Here is a 27,988-nt window from a genome sequence, read left to right on the forward strand (position 1 = left end):
TGATGGGGCAGGTCCTTAGAGAGCCTCGGCTGTTGGTTCAGGGGATTGAGTAGTTTTGTGCAGCCCAATGCTTGAGCATAACTGCAGTCAGACAGTCATGGGTTCAAGTCCTGTCTCTGCAATCTGACAGGTCTCTATGCTGTAACTACACACAGCTACACAGCTGTCAGCGTTCCACACTTACTGCTATGTCCATGCTTTAGCACATAGATACCAAGACTATTCTCTCTCTCTACACCAATACCAACACCTCCTCCATCTGCACAGGCTAATTTCAACTCACTGTTTAAGATCTCATGTCATATCCTCTCGAATAAATCTACACACAAAAAATCACTGGATTCTAATAAGTACCTGTGTATATGGTCGCTATATTTTTAACATTTGGCATGGATATTTGAATGTTTGTGTTATTCTATTAAAATTTTGAAAGTATTTGTATATATTTAAACTAAAATTTTGCTGAATCCTCAAAGCTTTCCTGGTGGCTCAGCTGATAAAGAATCTGCCTGCAATGTGGGAGACCTGGGTTCGATCTCTGGGTTGGGAAGATCCCCTGGAGAAGGGAAAGGCTACCCACTCTGGTATTCTGGCCTGAAGAATTCCATGGACTGTATAGTCCATGAGGTCGCAAAGAGTCGGACACAACTGAGCGACTTTCACTTTCATTTTTCACTTTCAAAGCACAGCAGAAAACAGTTAGGAAATCAATGCATTAGAGGGACTTCAAAATTAGTAAGAATCATAAAGAGGGGAAAGAGGACTTCAGGCAGGACAAAAAGAGGGAAAAGAATAAGAACAGAAATCTAGAGAAAGGAGACTGCTCGTATTTGACAAGGAAAGTTCAAAATCGCAGAACAAGTCACAGACAGTAGCCCATTTACCCTTTTCACTATCTTTGGCTGCTAATGACAGGATTCAGGCATCCCTTCTACATGTTCTGGAGGTCATCCAAGGGCCCAGAAAAGAGCACATAACAGAGACTTAAAATTGTAACTTCTTAATTTCCAGAAAATATTCCAAAAGAATTAAATCAAGTCTGCCTATAAGTAAGTTTATATTTCTCATCACTAACAAGGATGAAGAGCTTATTCCACAACTGCCCAGTAAAAGCTCAAAAAAAACTGCTGTATGTGAAGCAGAAATAGCTCAGAAACACATCAATCCATGAAAAACTATCATCAACCAATTATAAATATCAGAAAAATAATATATGCTTTTCTTTCAATGGGGAAAAGATATTTAGAAACTATGAAGGAATTCTACATTTGAAAATTCAGGGCAAGCTGGGAGGTGGGGGAGGACAGAGAGCAAGACCATGTCAAAGGAAGAGGAGGCTGTAGTGCTGACATAAAAACTACACTAAGGATTTAAGTCTAGGCCAAATTTTATTTTGTAACCTTTCGTGTTGCAGAGTTAAACACACATGCAGCTTAGATCAAATATCTTAGGTTATTTATATATCAACCTGGGACAGAACAAACCACTATACTGAGTGAGAAGAAGAAGTGAATTCCTACTGACAGAAACTGAGGCGAAACGGCAGCTTGGTCTCTTGTCCGTTTCTAAGCAGCTCGAGATATGAAATACCTGAATGGTTTGGCAAGCGTGGCTGCCGTTATTGGTGAGGATAGCAGAGATGGCCTGCAGTGTCCTTCCTGTCTCTCCCCAGGAAGCCACCAGGCTAAAGAGACAAGCGCAGGAAAGTGCTGTCAGAGACTGTCCTGTGCTGTCGTTCATTCCAGTACTTCGAACAGTGATTTCCAAAAGGAGCTGGAAGAGAGACTCTGTGGATAAAACAGAACTCAGTTATGTCATTCAACATACAGGACATTAAATGGTATCTGTTCGTTTATTTAAACCTTGCCTCATTTTTCAAAAAATAGTTAAGGCAGCTACAACACTTCACATTTGTTCCTTTCTAGTCACCCTTTTTCACCCAAAGTTAGAATATTTACATAAAAAGGATCTTATAGAATACTTAGTCCAACTCCATATTTTTGTAAATGAAGAAATAGAAATCTACCCACAATCATTTAAAAGCAACTTGCTTTCGGGCATTCACAATATTCAAGAAGTAGCCTATTAAAGAGTAATAGACTACTCACTGCATTTATTTTTACCTTTTAGATTAGGAAAATACAGGCTTCTTAAAATGTTATGTGCCCAAAAAACTATGTATTTATTTGCAAAACAGAATACACAGAACACATGCACAAATCTGCTTTCATATAAAATTGGCTTAATTGTTAATACAACAGCAGTGCATCCTCAGAGACACAGAGAGAAAGAAGAAGAAGAAAAAAGAGAGTCATAAAGAGACAGAATACTTGAGAAAGATGAAAACAGAGGGGGAAAGGGGAATGAAGGAAGGAAGGAACCAAGAGAGAGAACTGATGTGCTGGAATTCTCGGCAAATTGAAAGGCCATCTGCGTTTTATTTCTTAGCTCTCAGAAACTGAGGCTTCCTCTCCTAGTCCCCATCTTCTGCATCTAATCCCTAATTAATTAAGTCCTGTCAATTTTACTTCCTAATTAATTTCTCCACTTTTTGCATCTCATCAGCATCTCCCCAACCCATGCTATCCATCACCGTCTCTTCTTAATTGGACTACTAAAAGTATTCATAAATTAGCTCCTATCAATCACTTTTGCACTCTGATAGTCAAAGAGAAATTTTAAACCAAAAAATCTTTTTTTTTCTTTCAAATCTATTGACTCCTTTGTTAATTCCTCTTCTTCCTCTTTCCTTTCTCACTCCCTACTTCTCTTCTCTTTATATCCTTCAGTCTTTTCCCTTATTCCATCTACCCTTCACTCTGTCTCTTTCCAACTGTCCTTCTTTTCCTCTATCCTTTCATCTACCTTTTTTTGTCCATCCCTCCATCATTATCCTTCTGCCCATTTATCTTATACTTATTCAGCCAATATTTCCTGCATTCTCCCTGTATATCAGGAATTATTCTAGGCACTGACAAAGACAAAGAACATCCCTAGCAACAAAACAAAGTTAGATCAAATTGAAGAAAATAATGTAAGCCTATGAAGAATTTTTTAAACATAAGTAGATGGTGATGTTCATTCAATTCCTCCTAGAGACAGAACCGTCCTCCTTGCACACATCCTATCAAGCTCCACATGGCCTACTCCCTGCCTACCCATCCTCTCACTCTCACTCTCTGCTCACAGTCTTTTTCCAGTCATTCCCCTTCCTACCTCAAAACCTTACCACATGCTCTCCTACCTGCCTAGAAACTTAGTTAATTCTTTCTTATTCACCCTTCAAATCTCAAATGTCACATCTTCTGCAAAGTCTCTTATTAATTCTCAGAATTTTTATATGCTCTTAGTGCAGAACATAGAAGATGCTATTACATTTAAGTGAATAATTGAGAACATATAATCTAACCTTAAATTGAACAGAAAGAGTGATTTAAGGGAAGGATTTTTTAAAAACTGAACAATTTGTAAATCAAATCCATCTGCAAAGGGAAGTCTGACGTATAATATTTATCAAGCTATCCTAACAATACGACAGATGCATTACATACATATATTTTCATGAACAACATGAAAAAAAAGTGTGGAAAAGTATAACTAATGTGCTTATAATATTAAATCAAAAGGAAAAACAGAGAGAGATTCCTATACAAATTTTACTTTAAAGAAACAAATTACTATTCACACCTTGGAGCTAATTAAACAAAATAAAAAATATGAGGTGATGGTAAATGCCTGAACAGAAAAATAAGTCAAAGCAGTGAAGAGATCAGAAATAAGCATTGGAAGGATAGAAGAGAGACCAAAGACAGTACAGTAGCATTTAAAACTGTTAGTAAGAAAATGAAAACAAATTATAATCAGGAGACCTAAGTTTTGATAGAAAGAAGACAATTAAACTAAAGCAAATATTATAATTTTAAAAGCCAGCATTAAGAACAAGATCTATTTTGAAAAGAATAAAGGAAAGGTAATATTTATGTATAACATGAATATAAAAGAAAGTATATAACAAATCATAGAAGAAAACAGAATGGCAGAAGATCTAGGAGGAAAGCAATGATCACCATGTTGTTCTAAGTTAAGATACAGAGTATACTGGTTTCAGTGGGTGTTTTAAATACTTCAATTATTTGCTAATTTACAATCCAGAGTGAAGGATAACTAGCAGTTCAGTTCAGTTAAGTTCAGTCATTCAGTCATGTCTGACTCTTTGCAACCCCATGAACTGCAGCACGCCAGGCCTCGCCATACATCACCAACTCCCAGAGTTCACCCAAACTCATGTCCATTGAATCGGTGATGCCATCCAACCATCTCATCCTCTGTCGTCCTCTTCTCCTTCTGCCCTCAATCTTTCCCAGCATCAGGGTCTTTTCAAATGAGTCAGTTCTTCACACCAGGTGGCCAAAGTATTGGAATTTCAGCTTCAACATCAGTCCTTCCAATGAACACCCAGGACTGATCTCCTTTAGGATGGACTGGTTGGATCTCCTTGCAGTCCAAGGGACTCTCAAAGAGTCTTCTCCAATACCACAGTTTAAAAGCATCAATTCTTTGGTGCTCAGCTTCCTTTATAGTCCAACTCTCACACTCATACATGACTACTGGAAAAGCCATAGCTTTGACTAGATGGACCTTTGTTGGCAAAGTAATGTCTCTGCTTTTAAATATGCTGTCTAGCTTGGTCATAACTTTTCTTCCAAGGAGCAAGCGTCTTTTAATTTCATGGCTGCAGTCACCATCTGCAGTGATTTTGGAGCCCCCCAAAATAGTCTCTCACTGTTTCCACTGTTTCCCCATCTATTTCCCATGAAGTGATGGGACCAGATGCCATGATCTTAGTTTTCTGAATGTTGAGCTTTAAGCCCACTTTTTCACTCTCCTCTTTCACTTTCATCAAGAGGCTCTTTAGTTCTTCTTTGCTTTCTGCTGTAAGGGTGGTGTCATCTGCATAACTAAGGTTAATGATATTTCTCTCAGCAATCTTGATTCCAGCTTGTGCTTCCTCCAGCCCAGCATTTCTCATGATGTACTCTGCATATAAGTTAAATAAGCACGGTGACAATATACAGCCTTGACGTACTCCATTCCTGATTTGGAACCAGTCTGTTGTTCCATGTCCAGTTCTAACTGTTGCCTCCTGACCTGCATACAGGTTTCTCAAGAGACAGGTCAGGTGGTCTGGTATCCATCTCTTTAAGAATTTTCCACAGTTTGTTGTGATCCACACAGTCAAAGGCTTTGGCATAGTCAATAAAACAGATGTTTTTCTAGAATGCTCTTGCTTTTTCTATGATCCAACAGATGTTGTCAATTTGATCTCTGGTTCCTCTGCCTTTTCTAATCCAGCTTGTACGCACCAGTACCCAAAGATCCCACAGAGACTGAAACAGAACTCTGTTTGAGAGTCTCCTGTGGCGGTACAGGTCAGCAATGGACTGCCACAGGGGCAGGGGCTCTGGGTGCAGCAAACTTGGGTATGGCAGTAAGCCCTCTTAGAGGAGGTCGCCATTAACCCCACCACAGAGCTGCCAGAACTTATACAGGACTGGGGAAAAGACTCTTGGAGGGCACAAACAAAACCTTGTGCACACCAGGACCCAGGTGAAAGGAGCAGTGACCCCACAAGAGACTGACCCAGACTTGCCCCTGAGTGTCCAGGAGTCTCCGGCAGAGGCATGGGTCAGCGGTGGCCTGCTACAGGGTTGGGGGCACTGAGTTCAGTAGTGCCTGCATGGGACCTTTTGAAGGAGGTCCCATTGTCTTCATTACCTCCACCATAGTAAATAACAGGGAGGGAACAGAGTCACACCCATCAACCGAAAATTGGATTAAAGATTTTCTGAGCATGACCCCGCCCATCAGAACAAGACCCAGTTTCCCCCTCAGTCAGTCTCTCCCATCAGAAAGCTTCCATAAGCCTTTTATCCTTCTCCATCAGAGGGCAGAGAGACTGAAACCCACAATCACAGAAAGGATAACTAGCAAGATATTTTTAAATAAAAGTATTAATTTAATTAAATCTTCAATAAAATGCCATGAAGTCAAGTAGTGCATCACAATGGTAATACAATCACTGGTGCTACAGTGACAATAAACAAGATGCCTGCTTCTTAATATACGCAGCTTGTATTTGGTAGTAGCATGAATAACACGGTGCTGTTTTTTTAAAAATCCTCAGCTTATTTTCACAGCCAGTACTCCCTACCACTAACTAAAACAAAAGGGTAACAAAACAAATTGAACAGAGAAACTAATTACGATATGTGATCAAAAAAAATAACAATCTGATATCAAAATGAAAACCAAGTAATGAGGTTCTCACATGTGGGTCTAACATAATCCAAACAGCCAAGGAAAGAAAAAGGCCCAAAGTCGAGTCCAGACCAACGGTATGGTCCCCTGATCAGCAGCATTGGCACTACCCAGAAACTTACTCCAAATGCAAATTCTCATGTCTCATTCCAAATCTACTGAATCAGAAACTCCACAGTTAGGGCCCACATATATGACTGACACAAGCTAATGCATGAGATTTAGAAAACTCTAGACTCTTTCCCAGGATCAGAAAAGGGGTACATCAAGGCTGTATATTGTCACCCTGGTTACTTAACTTATATGCAGAGTACATCTCGCAAAATTCCGGGCTGGATGAAGTACAAGATGGAATCAAGATTGCTGGAAGAAATATCAATCACCTCAGATATGCAGATGACACCACCCTTATGGCAGAAAGTGAAGAAGAACTAAAGAGCCTCTTGATGAAAGTGAAAGAGGAGAGTGAAAAAGTGGGCTTAAAGCTCAACATTCAGAAAACTAAGATCATGGCATCTGGTGTCATCACTTCATGACAAATAGATGGAGAAACAATGGAAACAGTGAGAGACTTTATTTTGAGGGGCTCCAAAATCACTGCAGATGGTGACTGCAGCCATGAAATTAAAAGACACTTGCTCCCTGGAAGAAAAGTTATGACTAATTTAGACTGTATATTTAAAAGCAGAGACATTACTTTGCCAACAAAGGTCTGTCTAGTCAAAGCTATGGTTTTCCCAGTAGTCATGTATGGTTATGAGAGTTGGACTATAAAGAAAGCTGAGCACCGAAGAATTGATGCTTTTAAACTGTGGTGTTGGAGAAGACTCTTGAGAGTCCCTTGGACTGCAAGGAGATCCAACCAGTGCATCCTAAAGGAAATCAGTCCTGAATATTCATTGGAAGGACTGATGTTGAAGCTGAAACTCCAATACTTTGGCCACCTGCTGTGAAGAACTGACTCATCTGAAAAGACCCTGATGCTGGGAAAGATTGAAGGTGGGAGGAGAAGGGGATGACAAAGGATGAGGTGGTTGGACGGCATCACAGACTCAATGGACATAAGCTTGAGTAAGCCCCGGGAGTTGGTGATGGACAGGGAGGCCTGGTGTGCTGAAGTCCATGGGGTCACAAAGAGTTGGATGCGACTGAACTGAACTGAACTGAGACTCTTTGAAGGCTCAGAGTTAGCATCAGAGGAAAGCAATTAGCCTTCAGAATTAAGCTTCCATCTCTTCCTCTTCCTTAAGAATCCCCACCTTGCTTACAAGAGTATGTGTTGAGTCTAGGTCACTGGCAAACGAAAAGTTGGCATTCACAAAACTCAAATGCACTTTACAAAAAGCAAATATTTTTACTTAATGGAAGTTGCTACTAATTCAAAAGCTTTACCTTCAACAAAAATAGATTTGTATTTATCATGAACACAAAAGACATACTCTCTCTGTTTAGAAACTAACTGTACTGTGTTGAGTTGGTATTTGTTTCCTCTTTTCCTACTCCTTTGACTCTCCAAAGTAACATGTAAAGTTAGACGAAGTCAACATCAGCTATTTTGCCCAAAGGTTTAGTAAGAATGATTTAAGTTCAAAGTGACAATAATGCTTGAGTATTATTTCTGGGTTCCAAGAATTTCTATTTCCCATCATAATAATAATCAGGAAACGTCTGTGCATGAACTATAACTCCAGTGGAACGAGCAAAGTAACTTAAAATTTATACCCCTGCTGTTTCAGCACCATCAACAGAGATTGAATTACAGGCTGTGGTCAGTATGTGCTTCATAAGAGAAGCTCTTTACATTTAAAGGCTTCATTCAATGTGCCTAAGCTCTTACCTAGGACCTCAGGTGGCTCTGACTGAAGGCCTTCTGGTTGCTGACCCTGAAGCACGTTAAGCAGGGCTTGGAGACTCCTGAGGCACAGGGATGGATGAGAAAATCGTGTCTCCTTGATCAATTCAAAAACTTCACAAAGTCCAACCTCAATGATCTATTCAAGATAAAAAAAAAAATTATACTTTATAACATGTGAGCTAATAACACATCTTAGGCAGTATAATCAGTACATTTTACTTCAACAGTAAATGATTAATGGTACAAAAGGCAAAGACAAAGTCATCACATAAAAAAAGAATAAAACCCATTGTGTTTAATTTCAAGATTTATAAAATTATCTAGTTACACAGAAGGTTAAAAAATAGTGGCTCTAATTAAAAAGTAGTTTTAGTATAATGAACCCATAATAAAACATCATGAAAATGGTTTAACAGTAAACCAGTTACTAGATTGCCTTCACTCAGGAAAAAATTAACTAACAATATACACAGTTCATTTGGCTGCACTCAAGTAAAAATTGGCATTCTTTTTTATGTTATGTTAATTTCACTTATGGGCAGGAAAAAAAAAAGTCAATATAGCACAACATAGCACTATACTGTGAAAAGATTAAAAAAGGGACCAAGGTTTCTCAGGATTTCCTATAATGGTAAAACCAGTCAATTCTTATTTGTAGATGGTGTCCCTTATTCTTATAGGATTTACCACAAAAAGAATCAAAAACTACCTATCTAAAATATCATGGCTATTTTTACTTTTAATTATCTTATCATTTCTCATGAGGACCAAGAAAAATATAACTCACCCTCCAATTAAAAGTAAATAAAATTTAAAAATATATAAATAAAAATTAAAAATATGTTTATAACTCAGTATCTAGAAAAAGACAGATAAATTTGTAACAAAAGACAGAGAGCAAATATGATGAACTGGTATAAAGAGATACCATCAGAAGGCTGACAGAACAATAGACAATGAACTCAATTTCTCAGTCAATGCCAACATTTTGAGAAGGAGATGCGTAAGATCTTCTCAGGAAGTGTTAAATTATTTGGAGAAATAAGTAAGTAACAGAAAAAGTTAAAACTAGATTACTCAGTAGACATGTATCAAAGAATTAATTCCACTGAATGAAACATAGAAGATATTCTCTCTGCTGAGATTTATACATTAATTCATACACGACATAAATAATTTTAAGTACTTATTTCACGCAACTCATTACAGGAGATATGAGATATATTAGACCCTATTTTCTAAAAGTTTATAATCTAACAGGGTAAATGCACTTTATATATATTGTTTATCCAGCCCAACCTCTATTAGAGTATTTATTATGCTATAGTTTAACTGACTATTTTTGTTTTCATTTTCCAAACTAAACTTCAATCTCCTTGTGGACATGGCGTATATCTTAACTAATTTTTCCCATGACTATCCCAGTGCCTGCATATGATAAGCAGACAATAAATATTTATCTCAGTTATTTACTCTCTCAGTTGTGCACTAAAAACCACTGCAATCCAGGCAAGGGGCAAGTCAGCTGCAGGCAAGTCAGCTGCAGTTATCTAAAATCCTGGAATACTTAATCAGAGTTAAGATTATGGAACTGCTTGTACAGAGTTTCAATTGATTAAATAGAAATGCAAACATTCCATTTCATATAGTTTACCTTCTGGAAATAGACTAGAAAATAAAAACAAACTGTCCAAGATTTCTGTTTATGTCCTTACAGGAAGCAAATCTGAAGTCAAAGATTTCCTAAGTATACAAAAGTGAAAGTGAAAGTTGCTCAGTCTGTCTGGCTCTTTGCAACCCCATGGACTATATACAGTTCATGAAATTCTCCAGGCAAGAATCCTGGAGTAGGTAGCTGTTCCTTTCTCCAGGGGATCTTCCCAACCCAGGGATCGAACCCAAGTCTCCCACATTGCAGGCAGATGCTTTACCAGCTGAGCCACCAGGGAAACCCCAGAATATAGGAGTGGGTAGCGATCCCTTCTCCAGCGAATCCTCCCAACCCAGGAATTGAACCAGGGTCTCCTGAATTGCAGGCGGATTCTTTACCAACTGAGCTACCAGGGAAGCCCAAGTACACAAAGTAGGGCTCTATTCTCAGGCCAGTAGGAGACTATCCTATCAGTCTTTAAGATTGTTTACTACTACCAATCACGAATTGTCAGAAGTCAAAGAATTCTTCAAAGATGACATTCTTGGGAAGGGTTTCTTTGTATAAGTTGATTCCTGTAGTAACAGAGAAAGTATTGAACTTTGCCAAAAATAGTAAGGCTCCTTACTGAACAGCTTCCTGAGTTGTTTCTCTGATAAGATTAAGGTATAATAACAAATGCATGACAAAAAGTAACTCGGGGGGCTGCCTAGGAACAGCGCACTAGATGGGTTTAGTGAAAAATACTCATCAAACGTTAGTCAAAATGATCAGGACAAGGATTTATCCATCTGTCCAAATGAACCACTGTAAATTCTCACTTATCACTTATATCTTAGTTCAGTGTGGGATTTTTTTTTTAATCAAGGGAGAAAACTAATTCATTTCCAGAACTGCGATATACATTCAATATACAACAAAATAAAAAATCACTCTCAAGTTTTCCAATCATATTTAATTTTGAATCATTGAACAGAGGAACAAAATATGTTGTAAATTAAGACTCTTTTGCTGAGGTTTGGCTGAAAGTATTTTACTACACATAAGAACTCTGAAACTGCACTTTATACTTTGAAGTCTGTCTTACAGTCACGAATAATACACTCTACGTCCTCCTACCTCAGTAATAGGAAGAAGAGTATAAAGAGAAAAAAATATAGTACTGCAAATACAATATGATTTCATTTGTGCAGAAACAAATATAGTTTAATGTGTATATGTAAAAATGTTTATAATGGGTATATTTTGGTTATAAGGATTTTAGAAATAACTTCCAGCTTTTAAAATTTTCTTTTCCTCTTTTATAAAAATGTTCCCCATTTTTTCAAATTATCTACACTGAATACACACTGCCTTTATAAACAGAAAAATCGATTATTAATAAGCTTGACTGCTAAATAGGATAGTTCATAGTAATAAGATAACACACTAAGCTTTCAATACTTTCCATGACAAACCATAACTAACCACCAAACACACGGTCTTCCAACTCCTCTTTGTAAATTTACTGAATGTTATCATTACTGTTGCTTTCAAACAATTAAATCCTGAAAGCTCTCTATCATACTTGAAGGAACACAAAACCCAAATAATTAACTAGTATATAGCCAGTCCAATGACACTGTTGAGAATAGTGAGGCAAAAAACGTATTTGGCCAAAAAAGTCTTTTGAGGTTTTATCTTGTTCTCCTCAAATCATGTATTTCCAAAGGTGGCATTATCATTTTCACTACCAGTTACATGAACGTTTAGATATATCACATTTAGATTTAATAATAATAAACTCTTTGCCATTAGAAATTCTATCTTCTATTAAAAAGTCCTAGAGTCAATTCTAAGACTTACAGAAAACATTTGAAAAAGCTCAAAAGGAAATCAAAATCATTTTAACTAACTTTTAAAAGTCAAGGAAGGAAAACAGAATCGTATCAAAATGACACCTCAGCAACAAATAAAAAACTGTCTTTATTACATAAGAGAAAAAAGGCGCAAGAGAGAAGTAAAACTCCAGCAAGAAAAAGGAAAATGACAACCACACATTTGGGAGGAGCAAGAGAGGAACAATAAAGGAAAGGAAAGAAGTGACATGAAAGAGTGTCTGGAGAAGAGGCACAGAAATGGTCAAAAGGAATAGAAAAAGTCAACATTTTACACCTGCCCTCACGCTCCCATCATCTCAAACCCTAAAGGCCTCATCTCTTCTGTGTCCTACAAACTGCTGCCAAAGACCTGAAAGTTTCACTCCCAGTCCTGCCCCTGCCCACAACACTCTGACTGCAACAAAAGCATTCCACTGCTCCTTCCTCTCTGTCTCATCTCCATGGATATACAGTATTTCTTAATAACTGAAGAGTTCCCTGAAAACTAACTGAAATTTATTTGGACCTACACATTTTCCTGTTTGCACCGTATACTCATAACAACAGCTAGCATTTATTGAGGACGCATGCATTTACTAACTCTTTGAATCCTTACTACTACCTTATGAGGAAGACATTATCCCCATTTCAGAGATGACAAAACTAAGCCACAGAGAGATTAAATAACTTGGCCCAGCATCACACAGCTAGCATTTGTAATGGCAAGTGTTTGAACTCAAGCAGTTTGACTCTACTGCCCATGTTCATCATTATACCTTGTTTCCTGACAGGCCAGAACTTGATGGAAAACTCAGTATTAATCACTTGAGTTATCTACTTTTCTTCTTTTCATTGGAAGCTCTCTTTTAGATTCTGCATCTTTTGACTCTGTTAATCATGCTAAAAAGAAACACTGTCTTAAGAATGCCTGATATTTTATTTCCTTAATACTGATTCTTCCTGAAGTTTTAAAATAGCCTAAGAATCAGTAGTTCTTGATTGTGCAGTATCTTTTAAATTAAATATAGTTTATTATCTGATGTTTACATACCTGTATGAAAGTCTTCTCTGGGTCTTTATTCTCCTTCCCAATGTTGAACCTAAGCTGAGTGACTGTTATAGTACAGTGAGACTCACCCACACACAGAATGAATTCTTATACCAAAAGTACAAGCCCATATCCTGACTTAACAATGTAGCTTTGCTCAGCCTTCCCTAATTAAGCATAAGAAATCAGTATTGTAGACCATGCTGTTTACTTGGAGAAACTTACACGGAAAAGATGAGTCTGCTTTAAGCTGAAGAAAGAAGTCAGTAGAGAAGGTACAGTTATGGACACTGAAGAGAAAAGGATGAAGGGGAAAGGGGCCCCAAGAGCAGATAAGGACACTTGAAGGTGACTGATTAGGATGTTAAGGAACTTCACAAAATCTCTACTACCCTATGAAACAGGAAGCAAGTCAACTGCTGACAACAAGGGGAGAAGAACCTGGCGGTAATGAGTAAGGACGGAGGTGAGCTTACAAAGAGCCACCATGAAAAGTGAAAACAGATCAGGAACATGGCCTCTACCCGGCTGCTATGTCTGAGCAATATAAAAAAAAAAGTATTTACATGGTATCTTATGCAGGCATATGAAGAAGTTTTTAAGGCACAGTCTTAAGGTATCCATTTAGTAAAAAGAAAATAGATATGAATCATTTATGATAAAGGAAATCATTTTTAAATGTCTATATTTAGAAAAGAGCAATATGTATAAATAATTATGATAAAGTTACCATTTTAAAGTATGTCTATATTTTCATCCATTCTGTTAGAAATATTCACTACACATACGATACAGAAAAAAATATATATATACATAAAATAACATTACAATCTTAAAACAAACTCAGTGCTTAAATAGAACAGAATACCTTAAGAACAGTTTGTTCCACTACAACACATGTTGCTATGACACCAGCTGGATGATATGCCTCTGGTAAATATGGGAGTGATATCAGAACAATGCAGTTCAATTCATATGTATTTTTCCCCTAGTCAAAGGGAGCCAGGATAGCAAGAGTACACTTATAACCTTAGGCAGAAAAGGCAAAAGCTCTCAGCTCAGCTCTTCTAGCTCTGTGTCAGGAAAAATTAAAATGTATACCTGTACCCAGAGGGAGGGCTGGGCCCCTCGCCTTCCGTGGCTCTTAGCTTGTGGCAATCTGCACTTCCTCTTGTGCCCACCCTAACAGCAGCCCACCAACTCAGAGCTTCCAACCTCAACGGCTCAGTGCCTGCAGGCCACCATTGCCCCTCTCTTGCTTCTGTACATTTTTAATAGCCCCTGTAACAAACTCCACGCCACCGAGCTCCCTGCCTAGGCTTTCCAAGTACTCCCCACTGAGGTACCAATTATTGACTTTGTTAGCTCTCCAATTAAAAAGTTGCCTAAGGTTTTCCTGATCTAGCCCAAACCTATTTTTACCCATACGTCCTGTTATTTTCAGTGTGCAATTTTATTAAAAGCAAGGTGTTTTAGCAATGTAAACATATGTATTATACTCCAAACTCCTGTAGGTTATTCATCTAAGTGGAACTTAAGTACCTTACCTTTGGAAGCTTGATAGGGGGCTCTTTGGATTCCTCCTCTTCATCACTATCTGATTCTCCGCTCTGCACAGAATTCTTAGAAGCCGCTGCCAACGATGTTTCCTTTTTCTGCCATTCCAGAACGCAATGGCGTACATTGCAATAAATATTAAATGCAGAAGGATTGCTGTGTAGTTTGATATCTGGTATGATTACCGTATTTTCCAAGTTCTCCGACTGAAATACAGGACATAATATTTCAATTTCATACTCCTTTCCAGCATCATCACTACTCACTTTTTAAACGAAAAATTAAACATTAGTCTAGATGACATGCAAAAGTCACACAGGTGACAAAGATATCTAAATCTACTGACTCAACTTATCGCACTTTTTACTACACTTTACTACTTTCTAAGTAACAAAACAATAATCAATCTAGCAAGGGCTGGAAAGGAGCCAGTAAAGAACTTATCAGGAATATCCTTTTACCCCACAAGAAGAAAAGAGTGCACAAAGCTTAAGTGCCAAAGTTTCAAAGGGTAATCCATTTGTTGCTTTTCTAAGGGGCACCATATATAGAGTCTCACTGACCTACTACATATGTTGAATTACATTTTGATATAGGGCCTTAAACAGAAATTAGAACTTCAAAGAAAAAAAACCCTTAGTTTTAGTTGATTCTAATTTCATTCTTATTCAAATAATGGTGATGCTGAGGAAACTACGGATTATGGGCATATGCTTCCTGAAAGCTCTCTCTTTTAGCTACTAGGCTGGTGCAAAAGTAATTTTAGTTTTGCATTGTTGAACTTTGTCGTGAAAGTGAAAGAAAGTGAATTCGCTCAGTCGTGTCCGACTCTTTGCGACCCCATGGACTGTAGCCTACCAGCCTCCTGCAGCCATGGGGTTTTCCAGGCAAGAATACTGGAGTGGGTTGCCATTTCCTTCTCCAGGAGATCTTCCCCACCCAGGGATCAAACCCAGGTCTCCTGCATTGTAGACAGACACTTTACCATCTGAGCCACAAAGTATGAACTTTGTCATACTTGCTGTTTATTTTACATATTTTAGACTATGGAAATGATGTTACACAAACAGCAAATTCAAGCGATATTCTTACTTGAGTTCAAAATGGGTCATAAAGCAGCAGAGACAACTTGCAACATCAACAACACATTTGGCCCAGAAGCTGCAAATGAACGTACAGCAGCACAGTGGTGGGTCAAGAAGTTTTGCAAAGGAGACTACAGCCTTGAAGATGAGAAGCCCAGTGACTGGCCATCAAAAGTTGACCATGACCAACTGAGAGGATTACAGAAGCTGATCCTCTTAGAACTAACTACACGAGAAGTTGCCCAAGAACTCAACATCGACTATTCTATGCTCCATTCGGCATTTGAAGCGAACTGGAAAAGTGAAAAAGCTCAGTAAGTGGGAGCCTCGTGAGCTGACTACAAATCAAAAAGATCGTCATTTTAAAGTGTCATCTTTTATTCTACACAACAACATGAACCATTTCTCGATCAAAATGCGCTGAAGATTTTATACGACAACCAGCCCAGTGCCTGGACCAAGAAGAAGCTCCAAAACGCTTTCCAAAGCCAAACCTGCACCAAAAAAAGTCAAGGTCACTGCCTGGTGGTCTACTGCCCGTCTGATCCATTACAGCTTTCCGAATCCTGGCAAAGCCATTACATCTAAGAAATATGCTCAGCAAATTGATGAGATGCACTGAAAACTGCAATGCCTGCAGCCAGCACTGGTCAACAGAAAGAGGCTGATTCTCCATGACAACATCTGACTGGACATCACACAACCAATGCTTGAAAAGTTGAACGAATTGGGCTACGAAGTTTGGACTCACCTGTCATATTCATCTGACCTTTCACCAACTGACTACCACTTTTTCAAGCATCTCAACAATGTTTTACAGGGAAAATGCTTCTATAACCAGCAGTACACAGAAAATGCTTTCCAAGAGTTCACTGAATTCCAAACACAGATTTTTATGCTACAGGAATATACAAACTTGTTTCCCATTGGCAAAAATGTGTTGATTGTAATAGTTCCTACTTAGATTAATAAAGATGTGTTTGAGCCTAGTTATGAGTTAAAATTCAGGGTCCAAAACTGAAATTACTTTTGCACCAATCTAATATCTGTCTTAATAAGTACTGCAAATCACATGCTTGGTAATTTAATTGTTAAAACTAAATATCCCAGGTCTATTTTGGCCCAGCATTTTATTCATCAGACTCCAACCACATTTTTGAGATCAATATTTACATTATAAATATACAGAACTAGCTTAAGATAGTCTACAAAGGCAAATTCGAATAGTTAGAGTATGGCTAGGAAGTATCCAAGAAAAATAAAATGGGACACTTTGAGTACCAAGAACACTTGAGTCTCAAAATTCTACTCTTCTTCAATAAATATTATAATTAGGAAAAAATTGAGTACTCCTTGTTAAGTAAAAGAGTACTAAAGTTAACTGATACATAACATGTGATTATGTCTTTCACAGATACTAAAAACAAACAAATATTAGCAATTCAAATCCAACAATATACTCTTAAAAAGATAATACATCATGTTCAACTCAAAAACAAGGATGTACAACATTGGAAAAGCAATCCAAAATCCACACTGACAAAAAAATAAGAGGAAAAAAATAACACACTATAAATAAACATGGAAAACATATTTGACAAAAGTCAAATACCCATTCATGACAAAAAGCCTAAGTATATTAAGAACAGAAGAGAATTCCAAAACTTGACTGAAGGTACCTATGAAATACCCACAGCTAACATAGTAAAAGACCGAATGCCTTCATCCTAAGGCTGTAAGCAAGGCCAAGATATCTACTCTCAGCAATTACACACAACATTGTGCTAGATCTCCTATCCTCTGAAATAAGTAAAAAAAAAAAAAAAAAAAGAAAGAAATAAAAGGTATAGTTATAAATAAAATAATTATCTCCCAGAAATCAAATCCTTTTATTTGTAAGAGACATAAAAAAGAATCTTAAGTGTTCAAAAAAGAAAAAAACAGTCACTTGCAATAATGTGTGGATTTAGCAAAGTCACAGGGTAGCAAATAAATATATAAAAATGAATAATATATCTATATCCTAGGAGTAAACTATTAAAATATGTAATTTAAAAAATAGTATCAGTAAAGTTATAGATTGGGAGAAAATATTTGTAAACCACGTATCTGACAAATGACTGTGCTGTGCTGTGCTCAGTCACTCAGTCCTGTCTGCCTCTTTATGACCCCACGGACTGTAGTCCACCAGGCTCCTCTGTCCATGGGGATTCTCCAGGCAAGAATACTGGAGTGGGTTGCCACGCCCTCCCTCCAGAGGATCTTCCCAACCCAGGTATCAAACTCAGGTCTCCCGCACTGCAGGCAGATTCTTTACCATCTGAGCCACCAGGGAAGCCCAAATGACTAGCATCCAGCATATACAAAGAATTCTCAAAATTCAACAAGTAAAAAACAAACAAGCAAGCAACCCAATTAGAAAATGGGCAAAATACATGAACAGACATGTCATGGAAGAAGATATACAGAAGGCAAAGAAGCACAAGAAAAGAAGTTCAATATCATGAGCCATTAGGGGAATACAAATTAAAAAAATAAAATGAGAGGTAGTACACATCTATCAGAAAGGCTGGCATAAAAAATAGTAACATTAACACAAACAGGTGAAGAGGTGGAAAAACTGGATTGCTCATGCACTGCTGATAGTATAAAATGACACAGAGACTAGAAAAAAAGTACAGTTTTTTAGAAAATTAAACATGTACTTACAGTATAATCCAGCAATGGCACTCTTAGGCATTTATACCAGAGAAATGAAAACTTATGTTCATACAAACACCAGCACATGAACGTTCATAGAAGCTTTATTCAAAATAAAACTGGAAACAACTCAGATGTCCTTTAATGAGTGAAGGGTTAAACAAAATGCGGTATATCCATGCCATGGAACACTTACTCAGCAATAAAAAGGTGAAAACTATTACTGATATATGCCAACAACTTGGATGAATCTCAAGAAGATTATGCTGAGTGAAAAAAAAGCCAATTCCAAAAGGTTACATACTGCATCAACCCATTTATATAGCATTTTTGAAATGACAAATTATAGAGATGGAGAACAGACTTGTGGTTCGCAGAGGCCAGGGAGAGGGTGAAATTTGGAAAGGTATTTGTTTACATAAGAGTAGCACAATGGATCCTTACAAACGAACTGTTCTCCATCTTCACTGTGATGGTCACAAAGACCCACATGTGATAAAACTGCATAAAACTAAATACACACAAACAAATGAATGCATGTAACACTGGTGAAATCTAAATAAGACCCGTAGGTTGTATCAATATTGATTTCCTGGTAGTGATATTTATAATACTACAGTTATGCATCACCTTACCAATGGGAGAAAATGGGTAAAGGGTACATAGGATCTCTCTGTATTATTTCCTAACAATTGCATTCACATCATAATCATCTCAAATTTTTAAAAAATACATTTGTAAATAACAGTGTTTACAATAACATCAAAAATACATAATAAATAAAAGTATGCAAAAGTTCTGTCCACTGAAAACCAAAATAACATCACTGAGAGAAATTAAAAACTTAAGTAAATGGTAAGAGAAACTGTGTTTATCAATGAGAAGATTCTGTATCATTAAAATGGCAATTCTTGCCCCCAAACCTACAGATTCAATGCAATTCCAATAAGAATTCCAGAGGCTTTTAAAGAATGGAAATTGACAAGCTGATTAGAAAATTTACATAGAAATATAAAGAGCCTAAATTAACTAAAGCAATTTTTTTAAAAAAGAACACAGTTAAAACATCTGATCTATTTCAAAACCACTGTATTGAAGACATATGGTATTAGTATAAATATAGATCAGTTAAACAAAATAAATTCCAGAGATAGGATTATGCAAATATAGTCATCTGATTTTTTACAAAGATGCCAGGATACTTCAAAGGAAAAAAGATTCTTTTTAAGAAATGATGCTGGATCAACTGAATACCAACATGTGAAATAATGAACATCAACTCTTATCTCACACTATATACAAAAATTAACTTGAAATGGATCACAGACCTACATGCAACAGTTAAAACTATACAATCTCTAAAAGAAAATCTATAGACAAGACCTAGGACACAAAACACACAAATCATAAAAGAAAAATAAATTCTTTAAATTTATAAAACTTTTGCTCTTATAAAGCACTCTACAAAAACAAAAAAGGCAAACCACAGAATAGGAGAAATTATTTGCAACACAGCTGACAAAGGACTCTGATCTAAAATATATAAAGGACCCTGAGAATTCAATAACAAGAAGACAATTATAAAAAGGGAAGGCAAGAGTTCAACAGACATTTCACAATAAAAAGACTTAACTGGTGAAAGGCTTATCATATGATGATGATGATGACAATGTTCACACATCATTAGTCATGAGAGAAAAGCAAGGTAAAACACCAGTGAGATACCCCTATATCAGAATGACTAAAAATTTGTGTAACTCTTATAGGGTGAAAGACAGTGCTATCTTTTCAGGAGCATTTTTTTTCCTAGCATATAAACTTTGACCATAATTATTTCATAGGAAATCATTTTAACTGCTTTAAAATCATTCATTTTCAGCTATGATTCTAAATGCCCCTTTCTTTTAAAAAAAAAAAAAAGAATAAAATTAATGTATTAAAAAAAACAATGACTAAAATTTTAAAGACTAACAAGATCATGTGTTTGCAAATATATAAAGCAATTAAACTTCTCACACAGTATTGGTGGAACAGTAAAATGGAATAGTCACTTTGGAAAACAGTTTTCAGTTTCTCAAAAAGCTAAACACCTACCTATTAGGCCACCTGTGAGGAAGTGTTAACACTGAGTTAACACTGTTTATTCTCTGCATTTCTCCAAGAGAATCATCACTGTCCCGTGGCCAACATTTGGGAATGGAGTCTTTAGAGAGCTTTCTTTATGTTAAGCATTGATGATTCTGTTGCATATTCCTGTAACAACGGACCTTACCCACTAGCTGGTCCAACCGCTTTGCAAAAACATCAGGACAATGTGAACCGAAGTTTCACCTGCTGCAGCTGGTTACATATCAGGATACACCTATGTGACCAGATCCCCATAAAAGTCTCAGATCCTAAGACTCAAATGAGCTTCCTTGGACAGAAACATTCCACACATACTCCTGTGTTTCACTGCCAGAGAGAAAGCATGGCCTGTGTGCTCAACAAGGAAAGACCAGGAGGCCTATGTTGTTACTCCCTAACCACCAATACATTTATTTTTCCTCCTGTTTACTCTTTACTCCTTGTTGTAATAAAACTGCTTTTGAGTCTTATGAGTCCTCTCCAAATCAAAGAAATCATCACCTTAATCATCCCAAACCTAGGTATTTACCCTCCCCCCAAAAACAAAAACATGTACCCACACACAGACTAGTACACAAATGTTCATAGTGGTTTTATTTGCAATGGTTGGAAACTGGAAACAACACCACAATGCCCATCAACAAGTAAGTGAATTAACAAATCAGGATATATAGAAACAATGGGATATTAATCAGAAAAGGAAAAAAAAAAAGGAAAGACTATTAATACATACAACTACATCGACACTACTCAAAATCATTATGCTGAGGGAAAGAAGCTAGATACAAGAGTGTACCCTGTATGATCACATTTACATGAAATTCTAAAAAATGAAAACTAATCTACAATGACAGAAAGCATATCTGCGGTTGCATAGATTCAAGCATGTGACCGGAGGCGGGGGGGTGGTGTGGAATGCAGCAGAGGATAAGGAAAGCCTCAGGGATGATGGAAAGTTTCTAAACCACGATTGTATTTTTCAAAACTCACAGTTTCTGGTTCTGCCATTAAAGAACCTGATCTAAGATAGATACATTTGACAGCAGGAATTTGAGGAAGTTCCCTGTGTCATGGATTTGACTTCTCTTATAAGAAAGGGAAGTCATTTGTGAGAGAGTAGAATTTATCACACGTTTGAGGCGAATGGCAAAGCACTGAAAATGATACAGGAAAAATGGAAGAACTATTTGACCAGAAAAAATAAGAAAATAATCTGGCTATGGAAGGTTGATTTCATGGCAATCATGAAAGGGTACTGCTATCAACAAATTCTCGTTTAACTCCCTTTAGCAGGAGGTGCTCGCCTGCATTTGTACAGAACTGAGTTTTTTTTAGGCGGTGGGGTGGCTGTGCTGGGTCTTTGTAGCTGTGAGGGCTTTTCTCTAGTTGTGGTGAGTGGGGCCTACTCTAGCGGTGGTTCACAGGCTTCTCATTGTGGTGGTTTCTCTTGTTGCAGAGCATGGGCTCTAGGCTCGTGGGTTTAGCAGTTGTGGCACATAGGCTCAGTAGTTGAAGCTCTCAGACTCTAAAGCACAGGCTCAGTAGTTACGGCACATGGGCTTAGTTGCTCCGCAGCAAGTGAGATCTTCCTGGACCAGGGATTAAACCCATGTCTCCTGCACTGGCAGGCAGATTCTTTACCACTGAGCACGAGGGAAGCTCCAGGACTGTTTTGTCAGATAAATCCAACAAATGTACAAATGAGGAAAAGGAAGATGTGGTAGTCAGAATAATTGCCTCCAAAAACATCTCCCCACTAATCCCCAGATCCTGTGAGTACATCACCTTATATGGTAAAAGGGAGCCTGCAGATAACGTTTTAAGAATTCTGAGATGGGGGGAGTTATTATGGATTATTGAGGTAGGCCCAATGTAATCCCAAGTGAAGGTCGCTCAGTTGTGTCTGACTCTCTGCAACCCCATGGAATATACAGTCCATGGAATTCTCCAGTCCAGAATACTGGAGTGGGTAGTCTTTCCCTTCTCCAGGGGATCTTCCCAACCCAAGGATCAAATCCAGGTCTCCCACATTGCAGGCATATTCTTTACCAGCTGAGCCACCAGGGAAGCCCATGTAATCCCAACAGTTTGTATAAGTGGGAGAGGGTGGCAAGACAGTTTGAGAAAAGAAATATAACCACAGGAAAGGGTCAGAGTAGTGTAGCATGAGATGACTCAACCAACAATTACTGGCTGTGAAGATGGAAGGAAGCAGAACCCAAGGAATGCAGGCTCTAGAAGCTGGAAAAGGCAAGGAAAGGAATTCTCTCCTAGAGCCTCCAGAAAGAGTACAGCCTTGCCGACAATTTTATGGTAGCCTAGTGAGACCACCCACTTGAGACTTTAGACTTCCAGAACTGTAAGATAATTTGTGTTGTCTTAAGCCAAATATAAAATATAAAGTTTGTTATAGCAGCTATAAAGAACTAATACAGTAGATTAAGCAAGAGTTTTTCTAAAAATACTGTCGTATCTATATCAGATAGGAAGGAAAGTAAGTGAAGGCATGGCTAATGGAGAAATGGAGGGGCCACTGAGAGCAATAAAGAAGATAAATTAGTACAGCTAAATAGCACCTAAAAAGTAATTTTTATAAAAAGAGGGTGGATGAAAAATTAGTCCAGAAATAGTAACAGAGGACAAACAGACTAACAGCATCACTTTATACACTCATCATGAACAGGAAATGCTTCCTACTCATCTTTGCATCCCAAATACCCAGCACAACGTCTACACAGAGTCAGTAATTAAGTCTAAGGAGCACAAGCTGCTCCTAAAAAGTAGATAGAAAACCTAAAGGCCAACAGAAGAAAGATAAATTATTAAGGGAACAAAGCTAGTTAGAGACGGAATTGAAAGAGAAGAATGACTTTGACTTCTTATCTCTTCCTAGATATCACATGCCACTACTTTTAGGAAAACCAACAATTGAAACCTTTTTAAAAAGGACTTTAAAAGATTTTCAGTATTCCCATATTCCAACTCTGCACATAGCACCAAAAAGTGGAAAAGGGGTAGAGATTGTAAACCTGAATGACTATCTATAAATATTTGTTAAAGGTTTCCATACATTAAGATAGTAAGAATACTCTCCACTTACTTCCTTCTTCTGTTCCAAAAACAGTAGTAGTAAGATGTGATACAGTGAACATATATTATTTATCTGCCCACGCAGTAACATTTTCCTTAGGGCAACAACATTCCACATAGGCTGTTCATCAGGGTGCTCACCTACTATCCATTACAAGGTTACAAAAGTAACTCAGAATCTAACCAATTGAAGTACCCCATTTTCAAGATCAAAGTGAATAATGCAGGTCAATTAAAAACCTTATCCAAGATTTTCTGCCACAGCTAGTAGAAGAAATTGCCTTTTGCCTAAAGAAAATAAAGTTGGAGCTGCCAGCAGCCTCAGTCCTCAGCCACAGGCAATAAACCCACACTCAGAGGAAAAGAGAAGCAAGAAGACTCAATGATATTATTATAATCCCTGGGTCCAAAGGATCAATTCTATCCCCTATCCTTTTATTTTTGGTTTACTACTTCAAAGTAAATTTCTTTCAGCTACAGGAGCAAGAACACTCATTAAAAAGGGCAGGAAACAACTGTCTATAGAACTTAAATATGCTATACAACCCAAGCTAAGTAACTGTTTCTATAACCAAAAGCAGAGCTCCTCAGAAACCATAGTTAGGATTTCTCTCTTCCTCCTGTCCATTAGAAAAGAGACTCTTTTATAGAAAGTGAAATGTTTAACTAGGTGGATTTCATAGAGAAGATACCTACATTAAGCAGGAAAACAGATCCTTGATCTCTTAAGGTACCACCAAGTTCAAATATTCTCTATTACTTTTCTTTTGTACAGCCACCAACAGTCAAAAGAAGTTCAGAACAATATACATGCACCAATATACTCTCTAATTCATAATGTGTGCATAGGTATATGACAAACTTGAAACCAAGTCCCAACTCACAAGCCAATTTCAGTTAGTTTCTAGTACATGCAGTCAGAATGAAAAAGAGAAGAGAAACAGATATCTTCCCTCAAAGGACTGGTCAAAGATAACAAGAATAAATAATAAATAATTTTCAGATTCCAAATAATAACTTGCATGTTTCTGGTCAAAAACGCCAAAAAGATAAAATTAAACAGTGTGACCAAATGATAAGGGGCTTTAAATATTACTTTAATGCATAGGAATGATTATACTCATGTCTTATTGTTTTTATTGAAGCAGTTGATGTACAACATTATATAAGTTTCAGGTGAACAACATAGTGATTCACAATTATTAAACGTTATATTCCATTTACAGTTATTATAAAATATTGGCTGTATTCCCTGTGGTGTATTATATATCCTTATAGCTTATCTATTTTATACATAGTAGTTTGTACCTCTTACCTTTCTAGCCTTTGTATTTTTATTCAAATTACTGTATGAAAAAGTCCTTATTCCTTATAAATTACTAACAGTTTTACCTTGCTTCTTGTCTTCACTTTTGATTTGCTCTTCTGTTTTCTTTTCAACTTCTTCTTATTTAAAATTTTCTTATTCCTAAAAATTAAAAAAAATGGAATAAAAGAATGATGGAAGTTCATATTTAGAATATATAAAGCTATTAAAAACAGGTACTCCCAAAATTACGAAACAATATATACTCTAGGTGTACATACAAGATACTAACATACAACAGAGCTATTGACAAGGCAGCACAATACTGACAGCTAAGAAATATACATTATATTTTAAAATGTGAATTCTGAAAATACTTTTCTAAAATTAAAAAATGTAAAAAGGCATCAAATGAGATTGTTAACACTTTATTCCACAGCAGGGCTGCTAATAAATATTAGTTATGTTTCCTTCCCAGAAAAATCTGCCCTTTGTCGCCATGAGGACTACAATCCAATAAAGCTCAGGAGTCCGTTTTTACTAAATTACTCTAAGAAAACCCCAACTCATACACTCCTCATATGCAGCAGCCAGTTTTTCATTACCTCACAGCTCTAAGATCAAATTCTTTTAAACAAAAGAAAGTCCCTTAATGACTTTGAGGGAAAAAAATCTTTAATGTCGCAAAGAATAAGAATTATAGTCGAAGGAATAAGAACCAAGGAACATATTTTATTTTCATCTCATTTAATATTTTTCCTATCTACCATGTTGAAGTGCACACTGCCAGGTACTAAAGACAAGATGAAAAGGACAGTTGTTGTCCTCCAAGAACTCTGAGACTTGAATGAAAATCATAGTTTAATGATCCAACAGAAGGATGCTACTGCTATAACAAAGACAAAAGATGAAGAGGAGGAGGAGATGAGAAGGAGAAGCAGGAGGAGACCCTAGATGCTACAGAGGTCAGGTCCTTAACACTTGGTAACTAACGCAGTGGAAGCTGTGACCAAAACAAAAAAAACTGTAAAGCTAGGTCACTTGGAGGTAGGAATGTCATTCACAAAACAGAGAAATCAAGGGGAAGAATTAGTTTGCACAAGGAAAAAAATAAGTTTGATTTTGACATGTTTGAATTCAAGGTACTAAAATGTCAACAAAATACACATGAACAAGCATATGAAAACTTCACGCTTCAGCTTCATACTTTAAACTAAAATAACCACAAAATCTTATTACATATCATAAATAGTTCTTAAGTCTATCTACATCAGCTCTACTGATGATAAGCTAATAATCTAAGTTACCAATACTTCCTGCCTGGACCAGTGCAAAAGCTTCATAAAAAGCTTAATTTACGCAAATCTGTATCTCATATAAGAACTCAACTTAAAAAAAAAAAAAATGAATAGGTAATTCTCCCACTACAAACTCGATCAATATGTTCTCAATTCTCTTCCATAAAGACCAAAAGCACTGACCTGGTTTAAAAGATTTTCTACCAAGATCTGACTTGCCTCATTTTGCATCCTTTTCCAACTTGTTCATCACATTCCAGCCACAAGGAATATTCTTTCAGCTGTTTGAATCTGCTAGGCTCCTTAGGGGCTCTCATGAAGTCTTCCTGGAATTTTACCCCACATCTCTTGCTAACTAACTCCTATTCATCTCTGAGGCCCCAGTGTTAAGTGTCACTTACTCAGAAATGTCCCAGACTGGGCTAGTTTCCCTAACATGGATTTTCATTTCATCTTATACTTGTGTCTCATCACGTAACCTACAACTGCAATTATGCTTAGAGTTATCTGTTCAGTGCTACACTCGCACCAAGAAGTAAGCTCCCAGAGTTCAGAGGCCATATCGTTCTTGCTCACTGCTTCAACCTCTTTGCTCAGAAAAGTGTCTAAGATAAAGTACTCAAACTACTTCGAGAGAAAGTGGGAGGAAGGAGAGAGTCCAGGGAGAAAACAATTTCAGAGCTATAGCTACCAGCCTTAGAGTAAAATAAGGGGAGGGTCAAGGATGGACTCATAGATACGCCAATACATTTAAAGGATATCTAGCCAGAAACGTCCTTTAAGGAATTATCCATGGGATTATTTTCCTCAGATTTTCATGCAAAGGAAGTAATGGAAATCATGTATGCACATGGGATTTCCCCACCACAGTATGCTACAAAAGACAAGAGACAGAGAGTAATAGTATCAAGCCCTACACACAAACAGATATACCTGCTCACACAATCTACTTGACTCTGAGCAAAAAATATCTATTTCAACATTTTCCCTCTTAGCACCTGCATCAGTCTCTGACACATCATGGATGTTCAAGAAATACTAGACGAATAAACAAGGTGATGAAAAGTAATGAGTATTTTTCATGTGTGGTTTCGAAAATCAACTTTCCTTTTATACTCAAGTTTATGTTAGTGAAATCAGTTATGTGATCAAAAGAAATAAGTAAATACTAAAAGGTTAACCCCTTCTATACAATTTAGAAAAGCATCAAGCTTCATTCAAAAACCAATCATCAGAGAAACAGAATATATATATATTCATATATATTCAATATATATTCAATATATATATATTTATGGGAAATAGATGGGGAAACAGTGGAAACAGTGTCAGACTTTATTTTTGGGGGCTCCAAAATCACTGCAGACGGTGACTGCAGCCATGAAATTAAAAGACGCTTACTCCTTGGAAAGAAGGTTATGACCAACCTAGATAGCATGTTTAAAAGTAGACACATTACTTTGCCAACAAAGGTCCGTCTAGTCAAAGCTATGGTTTTTCCAGTAGTCATGTATGGATGTGAGAGTTGGACGGTGATGAAAGCTGAGCGCGGAAGAATTGATGCTTTTGAACTGTGGTGCTGGAGAAGACTCTTGAGAGTCCCCTGGACTGCAAGGAGATCCAGCCAGTCCATCCTAAAGGAGATCAGTCCTGGGTGTTCATTGGCAGGACTGATGTTGAAGGTGAAACTCCAATACTTTGGCCACCTCATGTGAAGAGTTGCCTCAATGGAAAAGACCCTGATGCTGGGAAGGATTGGGGGCAGGAGAAGAAGGGGACGACAGAGGATGAGATGGCTGGATGGCATCACCGACTCGATGGACATGCGTTTGGGTAAACTCCGGGAGTTGGTGATGGACAGGGAGGCCTGGTGTGCTGCGATTCATGGGGTCGCAAAGAGTCAGACACGACTGAGCGACTGAACTGAACTGAACTGATATCCAAATTAAGATGGATTACCTGAAGCCTACTTATCACGGACTTAAATTTTCCAAAGTATACAACACCACTTTTGTCTGTTTTGTATAATGGACTTCCTTAAAGTTCAAATGACTTTATATGTATTCCTAAAATATTTTTATGCATTTGGCATCT

The 27,988-nt window shown here is 37.3% G+C and overlaps 1 protein-coding gene across 9 annotated transcripts in view; it reads right to left on the reverse strand.

Annotated features, from left to right (window-relative positions):
• The window catches only part of MYCBP2 (MYC binding protein 2), a 256,043-nt gene that overhangs the window by 198,413 nt on the left and 29,642 nt on the right, over nucleotides 1-27,988 (reverse strand). For all 9 annotated transcript variants that reach the window (XM_081550023.1, XM_081550022.1, XM_081550021.1 and 6 more), the window contains exons 2-5: nucleotides 24,683-24,758; nucleotides 14,279-14,494; nucleotides 8,156-8,309; nucleotides 1,591-1,787 (exon numbers count right to left, since the gene is read on the reverse strand). In XM_081550023.1, coding sequence (XP_081406149.1) covers nucleotides 1,591-1,787; nucleotides 8,156-8,309; nucleotides 14,279-14,494; nucleotides 24,683-24,758 — 643 coding nt within the window. The remainder of the gene's footprint in view (nucleotides 1-1,590; nucleotides 1,788-8,155; nucleotides 8,310-14,278; nucleotides 14,495-24,682; nucleotides 24,759-27,988) is intronic.

Source organism: Giraffa tippelskirchi, chromosome 12 (assembly GCF_054371585.1).
Source record: "Giraffa tippelskirchi isolate mGirTip1 chromosome 12, T2T-mGirTip1v1.2.pri, whole genome shotgun sequence".
NCBI classification, from domain to species: Eukaryota; Metazoa; Chordata; class Mammalia; order Artiodactyla; family Giraffidae; genus Giraffa; species Giraffa tippelskirchi.